Source organism: Aotus nancymaae, unplaced genomic scaffold, assembly GCF_030222135.1.
Source record: "Aotus nancymaae isolate 86718 unplaced genomic scaffold, 86718_ANA_hifiasm-v0.15.2.pri h1tg000131l, whole genome shotgun sequence".
NCBI lineage: Eukaryota > Metazoa > Chordata > Mammalia > Primates > Aotidae > Aotus > Aotus nancymaae.
In genome coordinates this window covers 4,635,361-4,660,174 of record NW_026988546.1, presented here as the reverse complement: position 1 = coordinate 4,660,174, position 24,814 = coordinate 4,635,361, and the positions used below count along the sequence as shown (strand labels likewise).

General features: G+C 48.2%; 1 protein-coding gene across 8 annotated transcripts; it reads right to left on the bottom strand.

The window, feature by feature from the left end:
* Nucleotides 1-721: 721 nt before the first annotated feature.
* CHST10 (carbohydrate sulfotransferase 10) lies at nt 722-24,814 on the bottom strand. Of its 8 annotated transcripts, none has more exons than XM_064371284.1 (8): nt 24,741-24,814; nt 22,402-22,468; nt 15,879-16,009; nt 15,228-15,359; nt 10,931-11,022; nt 6,621-6,855; nt 4,238-4,343; nt 722-2,585 (listed from the first exon to the last, which is right to left on the bottom strand). In XM_064371284.1, exons 4-8 carry the CDS (start codon nt 15,325-15,327, stop codon nt 2,048-2,050), a joined length of 1,071 nt encoding a protein of 356 aa, XP_064227354.1. In that variant the 5' UTR covers nt 15,328-15,359; nt 15,879-16,009; nt 22,402-22,468; nt 24,741-24,814; the 3' UTR covers nt 722-2,047. The 8 variants fall into 8 exon arrangements, with proteins under 8 accessions (XP_064227354.1, XP_064227357.1, XP_064227356.1 ...); XM_064371287.1 differs by having other exon boundaries at nt 15,888-16,009; XM_064371286.1 differs by having other exon boundaries at nt 15,902-16,009.

Below are 24,814 nucleotides of genomic sequence, written 5' to 3'. Positions count from 1 at the left end.
TCCCCTAGGCCGGCCTGCTCCAGCCGCCTGCACCCTGGTGTCACTGCCTGGGAATGAGCTGTGCCCCCCACCCAGCCCAGTCCTAAGGGGTGCCCAGCCAGGGGCAGCAGAGCCCCTCCAGTGGTGGTGCCTCAGGGGGCAGAAGGAGGCGCACCACCTGCTGTAAGCTGAGAAGGGAGGAGGTATATTTGGAGCCTTGGAAGGAAGTCGGGGGACAGGGGAGTGGGGGCGCTGGCTGTGCAGAAATGAACGGGATGGGCCGCTGTGCTCAGGGCATACTGGCTCTGGACACAGTGAGATGTCCAGGAGATACTATGGTAGCAATCTCCACTTGTTTGGCAAAATATGTTAGGAAAATTACCCAAATGCCAAAGGGGAGGAAGAACTACCCCAGCGGCCAACCTTTTGTTTCTGAGAGAAAACACTATTTTAATTAGGACTAGCTTTAAGGCCTTCCATTCATATACATATCCACAGTTAGATTTCAAACAACAAAGAGGTAATCAAATCAGCTCCTCTGGTCTGAAATTTTAACAAGACTTTGCTAAATGCTACAGAAAAATAACCCAGCGTTGACGTCCTCGGCACTGCACGTCCATGGTGGCTGAAGGCTGGGCCTCCTGCGGTCCGCCTGCCCTGAGCAGCTGTGCACGCACCTGCCTACCCCACCTGCCTGGGATGGGCATGGCCACAGGCACCCTTCCCAGAACCGCAACTCATGTTAGGTTTGGCACATAAATTTTATTTTACTTTCACATTGACATATTCAGGAAACCATTCTGAGAAAAGGAAGGTGGAGGCCGTCTTGAAGCAAAGCCTGGCTCCCTCCTCCACCCTGGGCTGAGGAGCACTCTGCAGGCTCAGGCTGGCACTCATCGCAGGAAATTGTCCCAGGTCTCAGTGGCCCTGGCTGTGGACGGCATCTGAAATGGTCGCTGTGGCTCTCCCTGCACCAGGGCCTACCTCAATGCCAGGAAGCGGCACTGCCGGAGGCTACGTGGGCCCCGGGTTTTATTGCTGGTGAACTTGGTCACCCACCTTCCAGTCACATGGTCCAGGATGGTGGTGTGATCAGAATGGCTCTGGTGGTGCCCATTTTGCTGAGATGAAAGGAATCGTTATGTGTAAACTACACCGTATTCTGTGATGCTGGCAAGTTGCCCCTGCTAGTCTTCAGCCCCAAGGGGAGAGCTCCCTGGAGGAGACAGCTGGAGACTCACTGCTGACCACCCAGGCAAGGCAAGTCAGAACTGATGTGCCCAAATCTAAAGTAGCCTGAGCTCCAAGCCTAACCAGCCCTCCCATTCCTGGGCCATGTTCCTTTTAAGGCCCCCAAAGACATTCCCCTTCTCAGGTAGAAAAAGCCTCCCCCTTGGCAGACACAGGTTCAGAAGCATGGACGAGCGTTACATGGGTTATGGATTCTGAAAAGATGGACCCCTGGACACCACCCCACCCTCTGGCCATTGCTGAATGTCCACAGGAACAAAACAGTCACAGAAAGGATGCTTTGCCTCCACAATCACAGCAGCACCAAAATGAAGGCCAGAGGTGTCGTTTTACCCCTCAGATCCGATGCTGCACGAGCCTCTGTGATTTTGACAGTCCCCTTGCTTCTCTGTCCCTCCTCAAGAGTGCTGGGTGCTGTTTCTGTGACCCACCAGTGACAGGTGAGGCCACCCCCGACTGGCCAGGAGAGCCTCGGGGGCATCCCCTTCCTTGTCACCTGAGGGAAATGGCTCCTAAACCTGTGTAATGCTTCCTCCCTGCTGGGTTCTCAAACTTCTCTACCCTCTGAGGTGCGCAAAGGCCAGCGACATCCTAATGACAATGGCAGGGGTGGGGGCGGGGTCCTCAGAGCATCTTACATCCAAACTAAGTCCTAACAGTCGGGGTCTTGCGTCATATGCTGAGGCACTCACAGGCACATGAGAGACCTCAGGCATCCTAAAAGGAGGGATGTGGTGGAGGAAGGTTCATTTCTGGGCTCAGATCTCCACCTGGTTAGCCCCGGGACTAACAAAGATATCTGCATAGGTCTTATGCATTAGTTTAGCAAAAAATCTGGTTTCTGGTACCCAAAGAGCTTAAAGTCCCCTTCGAAACGTGCATATAAGCGTCGGATGTCTCGTTTGCTGATGCCCAGGAAATAGTGCTCCACCTTGGTTCTGTTATATACGGTAATGCCTGGAGGTATGGTCGGGTACGACACCAGGTGGTCAATGCCAGCTTCTTTTAAGATGTATGGAGCATCGTCCTCCAGGGTCTCGTGGTGTCCAATCACACTGTACATTATCTCACAGGGAGCGCAGAGCTCTACATACGTCACCCAGTGAATGATGTGGTCCCCAAACTGAAGGTCTAGCCATCTGTGGTTCGGATCGCCCAGGTAGCGCACGAAATCTTCAAACTGGATCCCCCGGGTCTCTGTTCGGTTCCTCCTGTATTTTCTGATGATGCCAGGGGCAATCTCATGCCTGTACCAAGGCTCAAACCGGGGATTGTGAACAAATTTATCCTTAAATGCAGAAATCAGTCTTTCGAAGGGATCTCTTACAATAAAAAACTTGAAGTATGTTTTCAATCTGAGGAAAAAAATGAATAAGAGGTTAACTTGCCACCACAGGAGGTCACAGCAGAGAGGGGTGGCGGGAGAGAGAGGAATGACAGGAGCGCAGCACTGCGTATGGGCCCCACGGGCCGCGCCTGCCGTGAACGCATTCCACGTGTCTCTTACTTAATCTACTTCAAGATCCTGAGGATGAATCCTATTAGCCCACTTTGTAGGTGAGGAAATGGAGGCTTGGAAAACCTTACCTGTCCAAGGCCACAGTTCTCATTTAATCTACATTCTGTTTTACTTGAATGATTCAAAATTTCAAGAATGTTTACAAATTTCGTTGCTGGGCAGAAAATCATAAGGGCAGGAACTATGAATGAGTCAGGAAAAAAAGTTACGTTAAGGGCATATTTTTAAAAATTCAATTTAAATTTGCCAGGGGAAGAGGGGAAAGAGATAATGGAGCACAAGGCTTCACGCTCCAGTGGGCAGGAGCGGGTCTGGGTGAGCTGCCAGCGGGCAGCAGACCATGGTCCTGGGGAGGGGGGGTGGCAGGAGTGACGATGACGAAGACGATGACAACAGTGACATCACGGAGCATGGCCTGCTTACGACAGGCCAGAAACTGCTTTCTGTGCTTTGCGCATCTTCACTCTCTGAGTTTCACAAAAGCCCCACGAGTGCTTAGGGTGATGGCAGGACAGTCTTCACCAGGAGAATCTATGGTAAGTATCATAAGGGTAGGCAGGTGCCATGCAAGGCAGGTGGCTGCAGAGCCAGGAGGCAAACTCCAGCTGGTGACCTGACATCAGCTGCTGCTTCTCGTCCTTACTCCTTTTCACCCTTGCTCTCCCGGGCCACCTGATAACAACTACTTGAGAACTTTCTCATTTATTAGCTAAGGACTCCATCCTTTTTTTTTCCACTCAGGCTAGAGTGCAGTGGCAAGATCTTGGCTCACTGCAACCTCTGCCGCTCGGATTTAAGTGATTCTCCTGCTTCAGCCTCCCGAGTACCTGGGACTACAGGTGTGTGCCACCATGCCCAGCTAATTCTGTTGTATTTTTTTAAAATAGAGACAGGGTTTTACTATGTCAGTTACACTGGTCTTGAACGCCTCACCTCAAATGATTCGCCCGCCTCTGCCTCCCAAAGTGCTGGTATTACAGGCATGAGCTACCATGCCCAGCCTGGACTCCACCCTTGCTGCGATCAGGGGTTCTGTCTCTCTGCCCTGCCCACGCTGGGTACAGCCCACACTACCACTCCAGGGGCAGCCCCCATGGCAGTGGGCACAATGCCTCTGGGAGAATGAATACTCAAGTCACTGCAATCCAAATCCCTTTCCTAAAAAGAAAAGATCATATTCAGCAAGCCGTCTATAAAACTTTATGAAAGCAGAACAAAGTTGGCTGCTCATTTCTATTAATAAAATTACATAACCTTCATGTTAATGGACTGTGTGACTGTAAGGCTGGAAATTCTCAGAAGTAACTGGGAGTTTAGAGTCACCAAATGCGGGGTGTAGGTGCTCAGCTGCCGCTCACCAATGCAAACCAACAGTCCTGTGGTCCTCAGATCAATCTGGCAAGTACAGAACTGAGCCTGGGGTTTTTCCCAAATTTCTTCTCAGGTTTACAAAAACTCCCCCCTCCCCTTTGAGGAAGCTGTTCTTACCGCTTCTGAATTTCTGCATCACTGAAGGAAGAGAGCCGAGGAAGGCCATTCTTCTCGTGGTCATGCACCACATTTTCAGGGATCTCCTCAATGGAAGGAAAGGCTCCTGGGATGTAAACAGAAGGAAAGGCATGTTGGCTGCTCTGGTGCACCCCTTAGAGAAGGGCATGTCCTCACCTTGGCCCCCATGCTTCCCAGACATGCACAACAAGCCCACCCCCAATATTCAAGTTTAGGTCTTTGAATTTCAACTGCTTCTGCCAGCAAGAAGAGAGAGTGAAGAAAAGCATCTGGGAATCCATAAGCCAACCAGAGGAAACTGATGATTTCGGGGAGGGAAAGGGGGAGGGAGCAGGAGTAGAAATGCTGGCAGTGCCTACCCCTGGCAATGGACCTAACTGGGCTAAATCTACCATTAGAGGAATATCGCTGAATGCAAACAGAATTCCTAACATCAGCAATACTCACTCTACTCTGAGACTGGGGGAAAATGCCAGAGAAGCAGGACTTTGGAACATCGTGCTGAGATGCCTGCAGCAGCTTCACAACCCCATCCCATGGACAGGCTGAGCTCGCCCAGCACCTCATGCTCCTTGACCCACAGTGGCTCTCAGGTACCCCTACAGCATCCCAGCCTGGCAAGGAGCAAAGACCTTTTGATGCTGGAAAATTCTGGCTAAGCTGTGATACATTTAAGACGGAGTCAAAAGAGGACAAGGCGTGTCGAGAAGGCAGGGCCGTGCCAGCAGCCAGGGTCTGTCATCAGGGACCAGTGCTGGGTCCAGGCTGCTGAATGGAACTTGGGCAGGGGCCATTCTAGGGATGGTTGGCTGAGCAAGTGTTTTCACTCTTTTCTCAATGCAGACAAATGGAAATACACTGTCAGTATGCTGAGGAGGTTTTCTCCAAGCCTCTGCAAGCCTTAACATCCATCTTTGTGTTAATACTGTAGGGTTAAGATTGGAGTCCTGGCAGGGAAGAATCTTCCTGGGCCATCTGAGCAGTGGACACAGCCTTGTCTGTTTTATTCATTCCTCCCCTGAGTATTTAAGGCCCAGTCCAGAACTCTGCTACGTGCTATGGATGTCTGTAGACTAGGCGCGGGGAGCATTGCTCTCAAGGAATGGCAACAGAACCAGCTCTGTGGGTTCACATATGGACACACTCACTTACCTGTCCCTGTCCAAGTATACTAGTGATGACCGAAACAGCCACAAGGACAACCCGCTTCTGTATTACATGACCCAGCAAGTCCACTCCCATTTCTATACTGTCCTCGTAAGTGGGAGTTTACTTCTTAAAGAATGCTGCTTCACACTGTGGTGGCTGATTTGTAAGCCTTTGTACATTCCTTGTTTTGAATTTGATTTGCAGCCTCATTCTGCTTCTGAAAACCCAATATGCTATCCAATTACCAGGAAAGCACATTAATTATATGTGACAGCCAGAAGATGAGGTGCCGCTATTGTCTCTCCCAGTCGATCCACGTGAAGGCCAAACAGTGGCCAGCAGGGACCACTGACTCTGTGGACAGCATCAGGAGTGGCAGGCAGGGCATGGAGCCCCAGGGCCACCCACCCATGGTACCCCAAAATCCGATTCCTGATCCAGGAAGACCACTGCTGTCGACTGTAACTATCTCCTGTCTGAAGCTAAATTTCATAGGCAGAACCCATAATTATCAGGATTGGTTCAGACTAATTGGAATTTAAATAAACAAACATGTCTAAGAAGAGTAGTGAGTAATCAAAACTGCAGTGTATGAGGTTACTTTGTGATGATCTAATTTGTTCCCTAGCAAACATTCAGCTTTCCTGAAGCAAGCTGACTCAATCCTCTGAACACAGACGCTTAATGTGAAATGGGGTACAATTTCTTCCTGCCCACTGGCACAGAATGCTTGGACTGCAGGTAAAGAGGCCCTGGGCTCCAGGCCGGGGCTCCTCTCCTAGGATCTATGGTGTGGGCCCTTCTCACTGCAGAGAGGGCGACAGTGAGGCTTCCTGGTGGCTCAGTGAGGGTGGAGCCCTGGCGGACGTGGGACAGAGCGGGTGATTATAACCATTGACACAGGGAACCTGAAGAGAAGAAGCGGGGGTCCTGGGGTGGACAAGCCGCCCGAAGTGGGGATCTGCTGTGACAGGCAAGGAGAGCCAGACTGTGGCTGTGTCTCTTTGAAAAGAATCGGTGTCTAAATGAGCCCCACTAACTTATAAGGCACAACATTAACAGGAAACAACAAAAGCAAGCCCGTCTGCAGGGCCACCAGTCCTTTCAGGAGAAACCAGCTCTCCTATGACTCCTCCCTACCGTCCTCCCCAGCCTCCACAGTCCCGGCCACCGAGACCCTTCCCAGACGGACATTCAGCAGCCCTGCACGCACCATTTAGAACGATCAGCACTTTCTTCCACTGGGTGTTGCCCACTTTGGGAGTCTGGCAGAAAAGAATCTTGTGCTTGTCACAGACAAATATTCGGTCCAGGACAAACTTGGAGACAGGAGTGTGCGAGAGATTCTTCAGGGCCTCATCCCTGCAGACGTTTCTGATGAGTTCCAGGCGTTCCATGTAGACCAGGGGCTGAATGAGCCGGCTGTCTGGAAGCGCCTTCCCAGTTGGCTGCAAGTGACATGGAGCAGAAGAGGCCCAGGGACCATTAAAGGAGGCAGGACCGAGTCAAGCACAGCCACTCCTGCTGGCCTATTCCTTCCTTTCCATCTGGGGCCTTCCCTTCTTCTCCTCCTTCCCTTTCTACAGGTGACATCCACTACCCCCAGCCCCCTCCTGAGGCCTCCCTCCAGGCCTCTCCACCAGCCTGATCGGCAGGGTGGGCAACAAAAATGAATGCCAAGATTGGTTCCTCGGACGTCTTTGGAGATAAGTTTGACTTTAAAAAACAAAATAAGGCCAGGCACAGTGGCTCATGTCTGTAATCCCAGCACTTTGGGAGGCCAAGGTCGGGGTATCATGAGGACAGGAGTTCGAGACCAGCCTGCCCAACATAGTGACACCCTGTCTCTACTAAAACTACAAAAATTAGCTGGGTGTGGTGGTGCATGCCTGTAATCCCAGCTACTGGGGAGGCTGAGGCAGGAGAATCACCTGAACCTGGGAGGCGGAGATTGCAGTGAGCCAAGATTGTACCACTGCACTCCAGCCTGGGCAACAGAGCAAGACTCTGTCTTGGGAAAAAAAAAAAAAAGTTAAAAACCAAAACAAGAAGTTTGGAATCCTCTGCCTAGGGGGAAAAAAAGATGAAAAAGCTCAAATTCTACATGCTAGTCCATTCTTCACAGGGTTGCTTTAGAACCTAAGAGAATACCTGTAATGTAAGAGGCCTTGTGTGTACGTGGGCTGGAGGGGGCAGATGGAGATGAACCAGTACACACAGAAGTTGTTCAGGGACCCCCCTGTCCTAGGTAAGTTGAAATCCCCTTGTTGCTCACAACTACTTGTTCCCCGGGGGCATCCTGAGGGCATACCAGAATAGCAGGGCTGTTTCCCCCAACCCCACTCCATTAGGCCCCCTCTAGCTGTGGCCCTGTTTCTTAGCATGTGATTGAAGGCTTCCGCTGCTGTATCTATTTCTTAAAGCCACACAGAACTTCCCAAGATTTGAAAGCAGATGATCCTTCCAAATAATTGTATTGAATGGACCCAAATGTCCTTGTTAAATCTTTTAAAAAGCACTAGGCTTGCCAGGAAATCCATTTATAGGGTAGTTTAAAAACCTGTCGTCCCAGGGGACTGCGTCAGTTACAAAATGGGAAGGACATAAGCCTTCTAGAACACACTAGAACCAGGACCCTGGAACTATCAGGATGACAAAGGTTCCCCGCTTGGCATCCCCCGACCCAGCTCTTCCTTCGTGGATCTACTGTAAACAAACTTACGTACACTCATGACCTCTGGCTAGGATGCTTTCTCCCTTGTGTGTTTAAGTGAATTTCCTGGGATTCCCTGGTGGCAGGAAGAATGTCCTGGGGTTCCTGACTGCCTGCTTTCCGAGATGAAGACACTGAGGAAGTGAGAGAGGCCCCTTCGCAGAATGGCCTCTGTTCCTCCCCTATGGGGCATCAGCGGCTGCCTGCTGCCTGGGCTCTCCACCCACCACGGAAAACCAGGAGCCATGCCAGGCACTCTCCTTGCTCTTACAAGAATGGGTCTCGTTTAACCTCATTTCCTCATCCATCCCACTTCTTGCTCACTTATCCCAAGAGAGTCTGTCTTCTCCTCCCTCTGTTCCAAACCGAACCCCGATCATGGATGGCACTCAAGAGCAGCATGTCAGGGGAGAGCACCTCCCAGCAAATTTCCTTTAGAAAACGCAGAGAAAACTGCACTTTTAGATAATGCTTTTGAGCAAAGCATTAAAGACGAAGAAAAAAAATTCTTCTTCTAAGAGATGAGGTCTTGTTCTGCCATCCAGGCTGGAGTGCAGTGGTACAATCATGGCTCACTATAACCTCCAACTCCTGGGCTCAAGTGATTCTCCCATCTCAGCCTCCCAAGTAGCTGGGATTATAGGCACACACCACCATAACCAGCTAATTTTTGTATGTTTTGTAGAGATGAAGTCTCAGTATATTGCCCAGGCTGGTCTTGAACTCCTGGGCTCAATCGATTCTAATGCCTTAGCCTACCAAAGTGCTGGGATTACAGGCATGACCTACCATGCCCAGCCAAAAAAAAAAAAAAAAAAAATTTCTTGTTCAATTGTGTCTATGAACTAGCATTTTCTTTTTTCCCTTTGCAAATATACAAAACCGATTTAAAGATAGATGTTATTTTCTATTTTCCATCCAAACATTCGGCTACCTCATGCACAAAATAAACTTTTAAAGGTGAGCTACAGAACCTGACCATGTTGATAAATCACTTTTCTTGTGAGAAAACACAAGCTGAGTTTTAGTGTCACCTAAGGACACATGGCCTCAAGGAGTGGTGACATCCCCTCTGATATCCCCCACTGCCCTCACCTCGCATCTGAGTCTCATGAAAATGAATGGGCCAGGTGGGAAAGAGAAGGGCACAGAGGGCACTGAGTTCAAAGCCCAGGCCCACTACTTGCTATCCAGGGGATACTGATCCAGTGAGCACAGTTCCTTGAGCCTTATGTTTCCCAAATGCAAACCGAGAATAAAAATATACCTCAGCTGGGGACTGAGACCATGCTGGCCAACATGGTGAAACCCCATCTCTACTAAAAAATACAAAAATTAGCTGGGCATGGTGGCATGCGCCTGTAATCCCAGCTGCTCGGGAGGCTGAGGCATGAGAATCGTTTGAAACTGGGAGGCAGAGGTTGCAGTGAGCCGAAATTGTGCCACTGCACTAGAGCCTGGTGACAGAGGGAGACCCTGTCTCAAAAAACAAATAAATAAAACACACACACACACACACACACACACACACACACCCCAGAGGGTGGTTCAGAAGACCAATGAGATTGAAACCCAGTAAAGTACTCTGCAAACTGTAAAGCATATTCAGGCGCAGTCTTTTTATCTGCAATGACTCCTGCAGGCTGGCAATCTCTCTGGAAGTGCCCTCTACCCGGAGAAGGGGAGAGGGAGCACCAGGATGACCACCCTCTTCCTCATAGTGTGTGCCATTCTCATGGGAACCTTGTTGTGACACTTTGCCAAAGGCTTACCCTACCTTTGTTTTTATCCATCTAACTTTGATTTCCTATTTAATCCATCCCATTAAAGCCACTCTCCTATTTTCCATAGTTTTTTGGTCTCGTTTCTGTAGCCCGTCCAAATTCTTTTCTTACCCTGGGATGCCTCAACCTAAAAGCAACATCTAGGCTGTCTCAGAGTTCTACAGACTTGACCTCCATTCCATCAATGTCCTATGAGAGGTAACCTCCAGCAGCATTCTACTCTGACTGGTGGATGCTTTCCATGCTTACTAAGTTCTAATTTATCATCCTTACACTGTGAACCATGGATAGGAGCTGTCCCCATCTCTATGGCTTGATTCTGGGCTTATAAATATTTTTAGGGCTTGCTGTACCCATTTCATTCCTTCTGGCACAACTGCAACTTCAACCCTCCAGATCCAGAACAGGGGTTAGGAAGTGACAGGCCTTCCAGAGTGCACCCCCATCCCAGCCGGGGAATGATTAGAAACTTCACGCAAGCAGTCTGCAGAGAAAGCCACGGAGCCAGAAGGCCAAGGCAGGCGAGGGCTGGGTGGAAGTCAGCAGCCTTGAGCTTTGCCAGGAACTCCACGGAGGATCTGCCTTTTTCCTAGGCTCAGTTCTCTCATCCATACAATTTGGAGGCTGAATTAGTTGCTCTGCTGTCCAGGGCCCCCCTTCACTCTAAAACCCCAGGACTGAGTGAGATGTCTTCTCCCACTCCTGGTTTCCTCCTGACCCTGCCCAATACCCTCGGCTCCCCAGGCGAGGCTCATGTTCAGCTGGTCAGGAACGCGGTGCAACCAATAGTGACAGAGCAGCCCTGATGCACAGAGCTGTGAGGAGCACAAAAATAGATGTGACCTGTGCCTCCCCCAGATGGAAATTAACAAGGTGAACTAAACATGGAGAAGTAACATAGGGAATGGCTGTAACGCGGATGTGAAGACAAGTGGAACCGGCCACAAAGAAGAGCTCGGAGGGGAAGGCCAGCTCTCCGTGACAGGGGCGCCGTGTCCGAGGGGACAAGGACCTGGCTGTGCCCACCTTCAGTTCCTCAGGAATGTGCTTCTCTTCTGGCAACTTCCCCACTTCCGGCATGGTTGTCAGGAACAGAAATTCCTGTTTGGCACTGTACACTGGAAGACAGAGAGGTTAAATGTCTTCTTTAAAAGGAAAAGGCACACAGATGGATGGGACAGAGGCCCCAGAAATAGAAGCTCTCAAAGACGCCTGAATGCCTCTTGACAAAGCCACAAAAGCCATTCAATGGAGGAGGGCAGTCTGTCCAACAAAAGGTGCTGGAGCACCTGGACATCCACACACAGAATGAACCTCAATCCTAACCTCACACCTTATTCAACAAGGAACTCAGAGTGGATCACAGACCTGAATGTGAAACATAAAACCATAAATCTTTTTAAAAAACAACCAAGGAGAAAATCTGCACTGTGAAAGCCCATTTGAAGAGGAGGAAAAGACAGGCTCTAGGCAGGGAAAAACTATTTACGAATTACTTATCTGACCAAGGACTCGCATCTAAAATTTGTAAAGAACACCCTCAAAACTCAACAGTTAAAAAAACCAACCAATCCAACGAGAAAACAGGTAAGACACACCCAGACATTTCACTGGAGCACATCCACAAATGGCAAATAAACACATGCAAAGATGGTCAAGGCTGCAGAGACCTTTATATTACAGGCTCTGCCCTCAAGCGGCTCAGAACCGAGTTGATGGGCTGCCATGGAAAGCAGATGGGATGAGGACGTCAGCCAGGACAGAGGAAAAACCGGCGCCTACAAACACAAACCAGGTCCACAAGGTGTCATTTTGAGTCTCACCATATGATTCCATCACATTCCCATGGCTGAGGGGGACTGATTTTCCTATGAGAAAGTCTAGTTACAACATCTGATCCTAGTTCAATACGACACTGAAATTTGTTAACTGAGGATAAATCATTGCCAAAAATATCACTGGCTCCACTGCTGAGCTGAACAGAAACCGTAACACCAAAAAAAGTAAGTGTTGCTTTAAGCAACTCAAGACAACCATGCTCTTCCTAGGGGCTCCAGTGGCAGGAGAAACCGGGAAAGTTCTGAGGCCGGCCGCATTTCCCAGAGGACAGAGCTGAAGAGAGCAGCCCAGGAGTGCTGAGGCTAAGCCTTCTCCAAGCCATTCCCAGGAAATGGAACTCCCCACTGAGGACACTATTGCATCTAGTATTTCCTCCTTGTGACACTTCACAATGGGCTTCTAGTTCATAATCAAAAACACCGTGAATGTGTGTGAAATAAACTCCAACATGTGAGAAATCTTTTATGGCCATGAGCTTACAAACCCCTTTGGGTTTCCTGTGCTGCCCAAGATCCAGGCTCCGGGACACTCTCTCTAAAGCACAGAGCTGGAGGGGCAGGCTCCAGGCAAGACACCCGAACCACCCCAGCCCAGGGCCTCTCTGCAGGGGCAAGCTCTGAGTGTTACTGCTCTTGATGCTTGAGCCCGGCTCCCTCATGTACTGGCAAGACACCTGCGTGTCAGCTTGCGTCCTGCATCGAGAATTCAGCCGGTGGACATCCACCTTCAGGATTCTAACCAGGTACTTTGGGACAATTAGATAACATCCCACGTGACTGAAGCAGGCTGGGTAGTGCTGTGGTGGCCACCCCAACTGCAGAGGGCCCATGACAGAGGATTCTTGCTGAGTTCACTGCATACCCTGTGGTCAACAGCATCCTCACCAGCAGCACCCCCGCCCTGGGGTCAGGGGCAGCGATCTCATCTCAGTGACCCAGCACCCACACACCACACCAGATCTCACAGGGCAGGGGAAGCGCCCCCTTCCACTTGCCTTAAGGCAGCCAGCTGGAAGGATCTGGCAGGCAGTATTAAGGACGGCTGCAGAGCTCCTCTCCCGGTGCAAAATCCAAAAGCCCTTCATCTTTCTTCATAGATTTTATCTTCTAATGCTCCCTACTATTCCTTTTCTCCTCTTCACAAAACCCTGTTCCATGCCTACGCTTTGCTTTTTTCTAACCAGGCCCACCTCTGCTTAGCTTCCAGATCAGTGTCTACACTGAAAACATTCAGCACGAAACTTGATATATCAAAGGAGAATGAGACCTCATTTATCAGATGCTGCTGGGAAACAAGGTGTTCTTTAGAGGCCACTGTGCTAGATAATAGTAAAACACAAAGGCACACATTTTATTTAACTGTTATTGATGGAAGTCTGCCAAAATGTCTTACATATACTCCTTTTTTAAGAAAAATAAACCGGGTCAGGTGCGGTGGCTCAAGCCTGTAATCCCAGCACTTTGGGAGGCCGAGGCGGGTGGATCACGAGGTCAAGAGATCGAGACCATCCCGGTCAACATGGCGAAACCCCGTCTCTACTAAAATTACAAAAAATTAGCTGGGCACGGTGGCGCGTGCCTGTAATCCCAGCTACTCAGGAGGCTGAGGCAGGAGAATTGCCTGAACCCAGGAGGCGGAGGTTGCGGTGAGCCGAGATTGCGCCATTGCACTCCAGCCTGGGTAACAAGAGCGAAACTCCGTCTCAAAAAAAAAAAAAGAAAGAAAAATAAACCATAAACAATTTAATCTCATGCCCTGCCTTTTGAGTGCCTTCCGTATTGGGAGGTGACATTTAAGAGAATACCAAGTAACACCTATTTCTTACTCTCAGCAGCTGTTTCTCTTCAATTCTCCGGCTAGGATCTACACCTGCGCTTCTCAACTGGTCCCCACGCCCAGGGATTCTCCTTCACTGAGTCTCAAGCAGCAGCAGGTTTGCAAAGTCCCACAGGTGATTCTGAAGTGCTGCGGGGATGAGAACCACGGCTCTAGGGCTTTAGGAGGGAACTCTCAGGGGCATGTCACTGTGCTGAAGCTGCCATGGAAATGTCCAAACTGTCAAACTGAGATCACTGTCTCACATTCCAACAACCCTTCAAGAATCGACCCTTTCTCTGCTGATCGAACCCTAAGTCCCAGGTGTGAGCTGTCATGCTTTCTGAAACCTGCCCAGATACTTGCAGTTGTAATACCATTCCTGAGGCTGTGCAGACCTCACAGGTTTCTCTCGAGGGCTCCTGGAGGATGAGATGGGACACGTGATGACAGCCAGTCAGGGCCCAACAACTGTCACAGGGAGAACCACCAGGTGGACTAATTTCAGGGTGTCCCTCTTTTCCCTGCAGACCTCCCTTCTAACCTTGCTGTCCCTCTCAAGACAGGGTGAGCCAGAGAGAGGATGGGGCAGGAGGTATAGGGCACTGGGCAGTCCTTGACACAGCCAGGGGTATGCCTGGGATCTCTGTGGGGTGGAGCAGGGGCCCGTTCCCCAGTCACACAGACAGCACAGGTCAGTGAAGCCTCCAGAACTGCTGGCATGGAGGCATCTCTAACTGCCCCTTCCCAAGGCTACCATCGGCAGGAGGACACACAAAGCATAGTGCAGAGTAAAGATGCTGTGCCCACCATGTTCCCCAGTATCTCCCCATCAGCCTGAAGGGCTGGGCCAATCCACGGCTGGGTATGAGGACTTCAATGACTCCATGTGTCTGGCCTCCCCATGTCTGGCCATTAAATGAAGTGGCCTCGGGGCTGGAGGGCACATCACACACCTCCTTGCACGTACCCAGCACTCCACAGACCACAGAGCATCTCACCATGCTCAGGGCAATCATGGGCAATGCTAGAACAGGCAGGGTGTCCATTTGGTGGAAGAATCATTGTGGTGCAGATAAGCAAATGACAAGAGCACAAAGTAGAATCAGCGTTCTGAGACCCAATTTGGCGCTCTTACCCATCCTCACCTGAATGCCTATGTTCAGTAAAGAAGAGCTAAGAAACCCTCTAAGACAACCTGAAGACATACATTTAAATGACCCCCTCCACTGCACGGAGGGTGACCTTCAAACATGTGGCCACCACATGGGCATGCTGAGCAGTCAAGACTGTATCTCTCATGATGACATGAGGCAGAGAGAACTCCCAAACTGTGAGCCCAAGAGGCACCCTGCTGCAAGGCATAAGGCCGCTGTGCTACTGGGAGGCGGCCCTGCTCCTTGCTCCTCAGGCACTACCCAGGCCTCAGCCACAAAGAGCAACTTCCTTCCTCCAGCGGAGATGCTTGAAAAGACCCTCCAGCCCCTCCCACCCCACCTCCCCTCACACCTCTGTAACATGAAGGAATGGAGGCCATGACCTCCAAAGTCCCTGCTGGCATGAAAGTCCTTTGACTCTGTGACAGAAGTCACCTGTGCATGTACCTAGGAAAAGTATTGCAGCAAGGTCTGAATTAGCCAAAATTCATTCCACCATGAAGCATACCTACCATCCGGGTCTTTAAAGGTCAACGTGATGAACTTGCTAGCCACCATGAACATGAAAATCACCCAAAAGCATGCGGCCAACAGAAGCCACTGGTGGTGCATGTTGTCACACTGCAGCCATTCACTGACTCTTCCTGGAAAACACAAGCGAGATGCCCCTGCTGCTTACAAACACATCAACACAACAAAGAGGAATGAAGACAGCTGATGAGTTCAGTCAGTAAGAATCAGCACAAATATTTCCAGTTTTTCCCACTGCTACAACAGGTAGTCTGACTTGGCATTTAACTTAACGTTTCATATTTAATTAATGATATTAAGTGATCAATTTAATAATAAAATCACATTTAGAACACCCTAATGGAGAGACGTGATAATGAGAGAAGACCACCTCTGCTGTGTTCTCGGAACACATTTGCCCCCTGACTCCTGTTGGGCCCAGGCTAAGGTCCCAATGAGCTCCCATGATGGCCTGGAAGCAGGTGGCAGGAAGAGGCCTGCCAAGGACTCGGCCTTAGCTGAGGGTCATTCACAGCAGGCAGAAGCCATGCTGGGGCACTTAGGAGCTGGCTGTGTTTAAAATTCAGACTGGCTGACAAGATGTAGCCACACACCTAGAGAAGCTCTAAAAAAGCAAAGGAATGAACACTCACGCTTCTCACCTCTGCCCACTCACCAGCAAGGGCCTGGGCAGAACACTGAGGAGGGTGTTTTTCATGCTATCACAGCCCGGGAGCAACACGGGGCATGTCAGTCCTCAGCCTGGCACAGAAGCCACACTCTCCTGCAGGGAGCACAAAAAGAACCAGGAAGTCACTGTCAGTTCTTGGCAGGTGACACAAGGAAGTGTGTTTCATTTCATCTTTAACACAGTGCTTCTTCAAGCCAAAGCTCTCCACGAACAGACACGACCCTGGGCTGAGCTGGTTCCCACCAGCTGACTGAGGCCATCCATCACTTCTTCATGGCAGGGAGAAGTGGTCCCCTCAACACAGTGCTGACGGCAAATAATTTCCTAACCCTGCATAGATCAGAGCTCCATGAAGACCCAGGTAAATCACTCTCCTCCTTGTCTCAACATTTACATCCTAGAATCTCACTTGAACCAGGCATCTGGAATGCAAACACCCTCCATAACACACCCACCACGTGGTTACCCGGCCACACCTGAATATAGCCTGCAGTGGGGAGCTCACCACCTGCCAAGCCACCTGGGCCTTTTCCAAATGGCTTCCGAGCCACCCTCAGGTGCCCATGTAACAGGCTTAGTGTGTTTCCTGGAGTCACCAATAGGGTTGCCTGATTAGACAAATAAAAATACAGAACATCCCCCAAGTTTAGATTAAATTTAAGATAAACAATATGTAACTTTTTTAGTATAACCCAAATATTATGAGACATAATTATACTCCCCTCCAAAAGCGGTATTTTGTGCCCACGTATTAGGCCTAGTGTCCTTCCTAGGTTCCCCAAGTCGGGTTGGACAAATAAAAATACAGGATACCCAATTAGGTTTAATATCAGTTAAATTTTAGTATAAAGTATGTCCTAAATATTGCATGGGATATACTTATACTAAAACAAAACAAAACAAAACAAAAAACCTATGTGTTGTTTTCTGAACTTCAGATTTAACTGAGCGTGTTGAGAAACATTAAGTTTTCCCTGCCCTCATGGCTCCTTTCTGGAGGATATCTTTTAGTCTGTAATCAGTGGTAGGCGGGTAACAGCTGCCTACTTGGTAGAATCTTGAGTTATGTGTAAATATAGACCACCTGTGTATTAATGAGAATCACTTGTCTAAGAGCAAATAAATACGTGGATGAACATCTGCTAGGGGCCTTCAGTCTGGAGAGCCGTCAGCCCTGCAGGCTCTCACGGTGCTGGTTCCCCCGGATAGATCCACTCTGTTGTACTATCTGGGTGTCTGCCTCTCAAATACCTTCAGCGCCCCTGGGTGAGGGTCTCCTGACCTAGCTGGTTCTCAGTAGGAACATACTGTGGTTTATCAGCAACACCACCTAGCAGGGGGCATGCCAAATTCCTTGGAAGCCAGCTGTCCTGTCTCCTGGCTTCTGCCACTACTTGTCAGAGCGGCATAAAGTAAAGAGCTCCAGACTTGGTTCAAATCTCTGCTCACACTCATTAGCTCTGTGACTCTGCAAGTCACTTAACCTCTCTAAACCTCAATATCCCATCTCTAACAGAAGGCCCTCCTCCTCCCAGGGTGCTCACGAGGATTAAATGAAACAATGTAGACAAAAAACCAGTACCTACCTGGCCTGATGCAGACCCCCAGTAATCATAAACTGACCAAACCCTTGGCATTCTCTGTGATTTTCCAGCTTAATCTACACCCTTCTCAGTGTCGTTGCCAGAAATTAATGCAACAGTGTGGTCTGCCCCAAAAAGAGAGAAAAAAACAAGACACACTCTCATTCCAGCAACAGCTAACTTCCCTTATAGAAGTTACTTCAGGAGGCAGGCTGCCCAACCCTCTCTGAGGGTCTCCAGGCTTTTTGAAGTATGAAGCCCCCTTTCGACCTCAAAATATTTCTCTAATCTCCATAAGCAGTTCCATATTTAATATCCATTAACTGAGACTAGAAAACAACCAAATGCTACAAGGACTTCAGCATTGCTTGTAAACAAAATGATACAAATCACAGCATGTATATACATTTGGATACGCTTACTATTTAAAGCACATTGACTTGGGGGTTAGGAAATCATGCTAAAGTCAAAATACATTTTCATTTTCAATAAAACTCTATGCTGAAAGGCAGGCCAATTACATAGATCCATATCCAAAGTGTCAAGATATACCAGCAAACAAAAAAGACAAGCTGCAGGATAGAATGTATCATCCCATTTGTTACAAAAATCATGTATGTGTAAAATATATACGATTAACACACATACAAACACACGTGTATGCAACATATAAAATAAAATCATGAGGGGATGGAAAGAGGTCTTTTTGTACTTTATACAATTCATATTTAAAATATTTTCAATAAGCATTTTTTTTTTGAGGCAGGGTCTCTCTCTGTCGCCCAGGCTGGATGGAGTACAGTGGTGTGATCTTGGCTCACTGCAACCTCTGCACCCTGGGTTCAACCAATTCTCCTGCCTCAACCTCTCAAGTGGGTGGGATTACAGACATGTGCCCCCATGCCCAGCTAATTTTTGTATTTTTAGTAGAGATGGGGTTTCACCATGTTGGCCAGGCTAGTCTCGAACTCCTGACAAGTGATCCACCTGCCTTGGCCTCCCAAAGTGCATTACAGGCATGAGCCACCCCACCCAGCCTAGTTAAAAATTTAGAAAACCGGCACTTGTTCTGCAAGTTACACCCTACATGAGCCAATCAGAACCAGTAAGACTACAGCCTGGTCCTCTCTCAAAATACCCACTTCCCTCAGGTCCAATATCTCTACAGTTTACAAAATACAGTGCTCAAACGTGAGTAGTGTGTATGTGCATACACATTTAAGGACAAAATAACCTAAAAATAATGACTTCGAGCTCATTATTCATTATCCATATCCAGTGCATTCATTCATCCAGTAAAACAGTGCCAACGATATGACCCTGAATCCCTGACCAAACACATGCACACTTCTTGTCCTTATGGAGCTTGTTGTCTAACAGGCCCACACAAAGGAAAGAACCTATCTGAGGAGAGGTTCTTGATGATGTGAGAGGCACATGGTGCTGCGGGGAGAAAATACAAGGGGATGTATCTTGGGCAGAGCAGCCCAGGCCAGCAGTTACCTAAGGTGAAGGGCGGGGTTCCAGGCCAAGGGAATGGTCCCTGACTAACTAAAGGCAGGCTCATGTGGCTGGAGTTCCAGGGCACAGGTAGAGGCAGATGCAGGCCAGACAATATGGGGCCTTCCAGAGCAATTATGGTCTTTTCCTTGCAAGCAATGGGAGCTCCTGAAGAGAGTTTTACATGAAAAGAGGGGTGGTGATGCCATGACCTGATTTAAATTTTGAAACAATTTCTTTGGCAGCAGAGTCAAAGGTGAAAAAAGCAAATGTCTGCTCAACAACTGCCTGGTCTCAAGGTCATTTTCATTCATGGAGGAGGGAGAATTCTAATCAGGCACAAGTAACCCCAGCTAGGTGCTCCATACCCCATCATCTCTGGCTCTGGCTCTAGAAGCCAACGGATGAGCTAGAAGGATCCACATTATCTGGTGTGATGGCTTTTGATGGCTCTAGAAGCTAGCAGATGAGCTAGAAGGATCCACATTATCTGGTGTGATGGCTTTTGAGCAGTGTGCCAAGCTAAGTGTGGTCTCATTTGCTTCACAATTACATGGGTTCTGAATCTAGACACCTACCTGATGGTGTCTGGCTTTATGTCTGGGGTGGTGGATCACAGCCCTGGCTGGACACCTGAGAAACTTTGAAGAAACACAGTGACACCATGGCCCCAAGAACACCCCAGCCAAGACAACACAAATATCTGGAGGTGGTACCTAGGCATTTTTAAAAAGCTCTGTTTGTGACTCTAATGAGCAGCTGGGAGTGAGAACTGCTGGTCCAGGACCTCAGCCCTTTTACATTTTAATGCCCACTTGAATCCCCCTGGGGATCTTGTTAAAATGCAGACTCTAGGCATTCTGGCAAAAATGCCATTCTCCCACCACCTCCTTCCATCTTAAGAAGGAAAATTGGCAGCAAAAAAGCATCTAGTCAACGAGAGTCTATTGATGCTCTGAATTACAAGCGTTCCAAATACACAGTTAAGAGGTTTAATTAGAATCTAGGACCTTCCATCACTGCCTTCAGCTTCCTCTCCTTTCCAGCCCTCCCATCTACGGGTAACTGAACTCTGTAAAATTAGGCTTTGTCTGACTTTGAAAAACAACATAAAACTCTGCCCCCCGCCTTTTTTTTTTCTTTAAAGAGAGGCATTCCAAATTCACTTCGCCCCAGCTCTTCTAAGGCTGCCCCATTCTCTGCACTGTTTCCTTGAATACAGAAGTTTGCATGGGGTTTGCCTCCTGTCTGAGGATGGCACCACCAAGGCTCACTATTTCTGTCTACAAGGGGACTGGGGCCTGATATGAAGAGTACTTCCTCAGGGCTCTGCCAGGGGCTGCTGCTCTCCCTATAGCCAGGTGACAAATGGCCTTTAAAAAGCCTGACATTAGTAGGCCGGGCACAGTGGCTCATGCCTGTAATCCCAGCACTTTGGGAGGCCAAGGTGGGTGGATCACCTGAGGTCAGGAGTTCGAGACCAACCTGGCCAACATGGAGAGAACCGCCCCCCAACCATCACTAAAAAAAAAAAAAAAAAAAAAAAGCCTGATATTTTCTGTAATTAATTCCCCTTTGTTCAAGGAGCCAAGACAACTCAAGTGCCTGTTGAGCTAATGGTGGGAGTGAACCCAAGCTCTCCCAACCCCCCACCCCCGCACACCCTCCAGTCATGGCGCAGGCCCTGAACAGAGCCTCCTCAACCCCTGGAATCTGCACATCCATCTTCAGAGCTTTCCTACTTCCAGTCATTCAATGGGATTTTCACGAGTCAAGATGTCAGGATCTGAAACTAAGTCAGAGGGTTTGGTTCCTCAATTCAACCCACAAGGCCGAATTGGCAGCTGAAGAACTTAAGGCCTGATGGAGAAAGCAGGGTCAGGGAAGGAAGAATCTACAAGAAGCCCTAATCTTCCCCCTTCCCCACTTCTAAAATAAAAGAAAAACAGCACACATTTTACATGTTTGTAATTACTAACAATGGAAATGCTACTATTACCATCTCTTGATGCAAATCCTTCCTCCCCTGCATTTTGAAAAGGAAACTTGTAAATTCATTTTGCTCAGCTGCCAATACTATTCCTGCCAGCAGCTTTTCCCCAAGTCTGAGTTGTCATCCAGAAGCTCAGCGCCTTTCTTACTCTACTGACAAGTTTGCCTCCCACCTGCCAGGCCCCACTTCTAATACACGTATTCACTTATTAAAGGTTCTGAAAAGTCTCATGGTAAATAAGCCCACTTCACTCTGTTTAACCAGCCTTTTTCCAGATGTTCTTTCATTCAGCAATATTTACCAAAGTCCTCCTCTAAGCCAGGGCTGTTCCAGGCCCTGGGGAGACAGCAACACACATTCCCTGCTCTCACAGTGCTTCTTTTTAACAGATAGTCAAGGGCCATAAACAAATCAAGTAATCAATGTATAGGACCAAGCCAGGTGACAGGTGCAGTGGCTAATCCACAAGGGCATGGGCAGGATGTTGAGAAAAGGCAGGACAGAGTGTGTGGGAGCAAGCCATGCAGACCTCTGGGCAAAGACTGGGGTCTAGATCCCAGAATTCCAAAAGTGGCAAGAAGGCCAGTGTTCCCCATGCAGAGTGGGCAAGCGGGGACAGGCGTGGGTCAGATGAGGAGGCCTGTCAATGGCCCTTTACTGACACCACAACCTCATATACACACCGGGGATCACGTGTCCAGGGCTCAACTTTTAAAACACAACCAGACTCTAGAAACTTCACAGAGAAAACAACCTGGCAATGTACAAGGAACCGGTAACCTCTCAGGAGAACGATAGCAGAAATGAGAACTAGACAGACCAGGGCTGCAGCAACAGGGACATTTCACCGTCACCCTGAGCATGTTCTGAACTGCAACACATGACCCTACTCATAGAATCACTCAGTTCCAACTTCATAATGCAGAGTGTGGCTAAGAATTTACACTATGAAGTTCTATTGCATGCCACTGACGTTTTCAAATTCATCATAAAGGCTTCTCTCAATCTGCATTCAGAAATTTCCTTTGTTTTCTCTGTGGTCATACTTACGATTTACCGCCTTTGAACGATTAACCATCTTTAGGAGAATGAAAACATATTCCTAACTGTCCAGTGAGAAGTATATCAGCACTTAAGACAGATTTTCATGAGCAATAATAATAATAATATACAGCAAACACCTGGTATGGGGCTCACTGTGTGCCATGCACAGGTCTCAGCAGGTACTAACTCATGTAATCCCAGCCTCAGAGCATGCACCTATTATCATATTTAAGGAAACGTTTCTAAGCACACATTTACATAGTCCTAATCAACAGTTTAAAATCTGCACAGGCAAGAAAAAAGGTAGTAACGATACTGAATGGCATGCTCAAGTAACTGGTGAGCTCACATGCTCCTTCACGTACCTTCTGTGGCCTGGGGCTCACATTTCCTTGCTGTTTCCCCTGAACTGAGGTTCTTGGTTCCTCGTCACTGGATAGGAAAATTAAAATAAAAAATTACAAGATCAACTTACTTAACACAACTTGGTTTATACTTGAGAAATAGTTAACCACGCTGATGATTCAAACATATTTGGTAGAATGCGTCTCTTACAGAGACAGGTTATATTTGGATTTCTTGGTGAATGAATATTCTAAATGTACCAAAATCACTCACTGTTTAAAAGACTCCTCGATGTAACTTAGTGTGAAAAATGAGTAATTTTTTTGTAGCAAAAATAATCAAATCGAATTACACCTGTTTCACATGTTTGAAATAGGTAAAAGATTCCTATATAAAATGATCAATTCTTCCAATGCAAAATGTTCTCTGGATTTTGTATTCCTTACACCTTTAGCACCTGGGAAATTTTAGCCAAATGTCATATCATAAATAACTGGAAACAAGCCAAATTCATGGAATTAAAGAGATCATGGATTTAGGAGAGCTAGCAAAATAAACATACAACTCATTTAACATACAGTACAGCCCAAGCTGACTGGGACACATGCAGCACAGTCTATCTCTGCTTCCTTTTAAGAACTCAATGCTAAAATTAAAAGCAATTTCCCATTACGTCGATAGAAAGATTAAGCTTTATATACAGTCGTTCATCACTTAACAACATGGATACTTTCTGAGAAATGTGTCGTTAGGTGACATTCTTCTGCAAATATCAGAGTGTTCTTATACAAACCTAGATAGTACAGCCGACTACACACCTAGGCTATATGGAATAGTCTATTGCTCCTGCGATACTGACCTGTACTGCTGTTACTGTACTGAATACTGTAAGCATCTGTAATACAACAGTAAGTATCTGTGTATCTAAAATTAGACAAGGCAGAGTAAAAATAAGGTAGTATAGTCTTATCGGACCACTGTTGCATATGTGGTCCATCATTGTCAGAAACATCATATACGGCATTTGATGGTCCTCACATCCAGGTTTTCCAGACATGTATGAAAAGAAAATGAACTCCTCGGTTTCTGCAATCTCTAAGGTCCTGCAATCACCTCTCTCCCTTTTCTATTCCTGGCTCTCTCTCACATTTTTATTGGATAAACTCCTCAAACATTGAAAAATGATCTGACTAAAACTGCAAGTTGCCTGTGATATTTACAAATTATTTCCTTTCTTTTCTCAGTTTCCCAAGCATTCCGATTTTCATTCCAGCAAAGGAAAGCATTTTCCGCTCAGGTATTTCTTTAAGATTGTATTCTTCAGGGTCAAGAGCAATTCTGAATTCAGAATTCCAATTCTGAGCCAAGATGGACTAAACTCTAATTATAATGGGGAGGGAAGGGGAAAGACCACTTCTCTCTGTGTCTTTTCTTTTGAACCCAGTCACTGAAAAGAGTGAAAGAGGAGATGGTTGGTGATCAGGGAGCCAGAGCTAAACTGAGCTGCCTAATTTTAACAGCGTCTGAGACATTTCTCACTCTGGCAGTTTAAACTGAGCAATGCAATAACCCAACTCCATGGCCCAAAGCCCCAGACTCTAGTTTTCAGATGATATGAATGAATGAATGAATGAATGAATGAATAAATAAATAAATAAATATTTTTAAAAAAACAAAACACCTTTATGACAGTTCTGCCGCTGAGCTAACCACAACCTGGCTGCAATGCTTTTCATTCACTGCCCAGCCCTTTCCTGCCCCAGACGTGGAAAGCAAAAATGACAGTTTTTGGAAAACCTGGTTCACCTTCCCAGCCAGAAGTACAGAACTGCATGCCTCAACCTCCAACTTCGCCAGGCCTCCTAACAGTGAAGATCAGAGGCTCAGGGCATCCCGGAGCCCCTCAGGCAGGGAACGTGCATTCTCACCCCTGCTTCCCCTCGCACCGGTGCTGTACGTGCTCCTTTTTCCCTGCCCTCTTCTACATGCCCCTTCTGCCCTGCCCTCCTCTGCATGCTCCTTGGACCTGAGCGGAACCCTTTCTTCCTCTCTCAACGCCAATTACAAACGCAAATTCTCAGCCAAGGATGAAAGAAGTAAATTGTAGGCTCGCCCAAGTACCAATATTTCCGCGTCTCACAGCATCCCGCACAACGACGCTTTCTTATTGCATAATTAACGCGAGAAAGGCTCCTCCCGCTACTCCCGCGAACTGGGGAGGTCTTCAAGTCGCCAAAACACACAGGGATGTGGCTCGCCAGGACAAAACCCGCCGGTTCTCCGGTGTTTCTGCGCGCCCCGCGGTGGGGGAATGGGCCCGGGAGCTGAAACCCACCCCCCTGCGCGTCCCTGAGCTCACCCTGCTGGAGCGGCGCCAGTCCTGGTCCCCAGGCTCCTTTCCCGGCCCTGGGGGCGCAGCGCGGCTCAGGCCTT

Excerpts from the sequence above, each read along its gene's own strand:
- CHST10 (XM_064371284.1), bottom strand. The coding sequence starts at position 15,327 with ATGCACCACCAGTGGCTTCTGTTGGCCGCATGCTTTTGGGTGATTTTC. Across the intron at positions 4,344-6,620 it reads AGTGCTGATCGTTCTAAATG|GAGCCTTTCCTTCCATTGAG; the intron begins GTGCGTGCAGGG and ends TTTACATCCCAG. Across the intron at positions 2,586-4,237 it reads GATGCAGAAATTCAGAAGCG|ATTGAAAACATACTTCAAGT; the intron begins GTAAGAACAGCT and ends TTTTTTCCTCAG.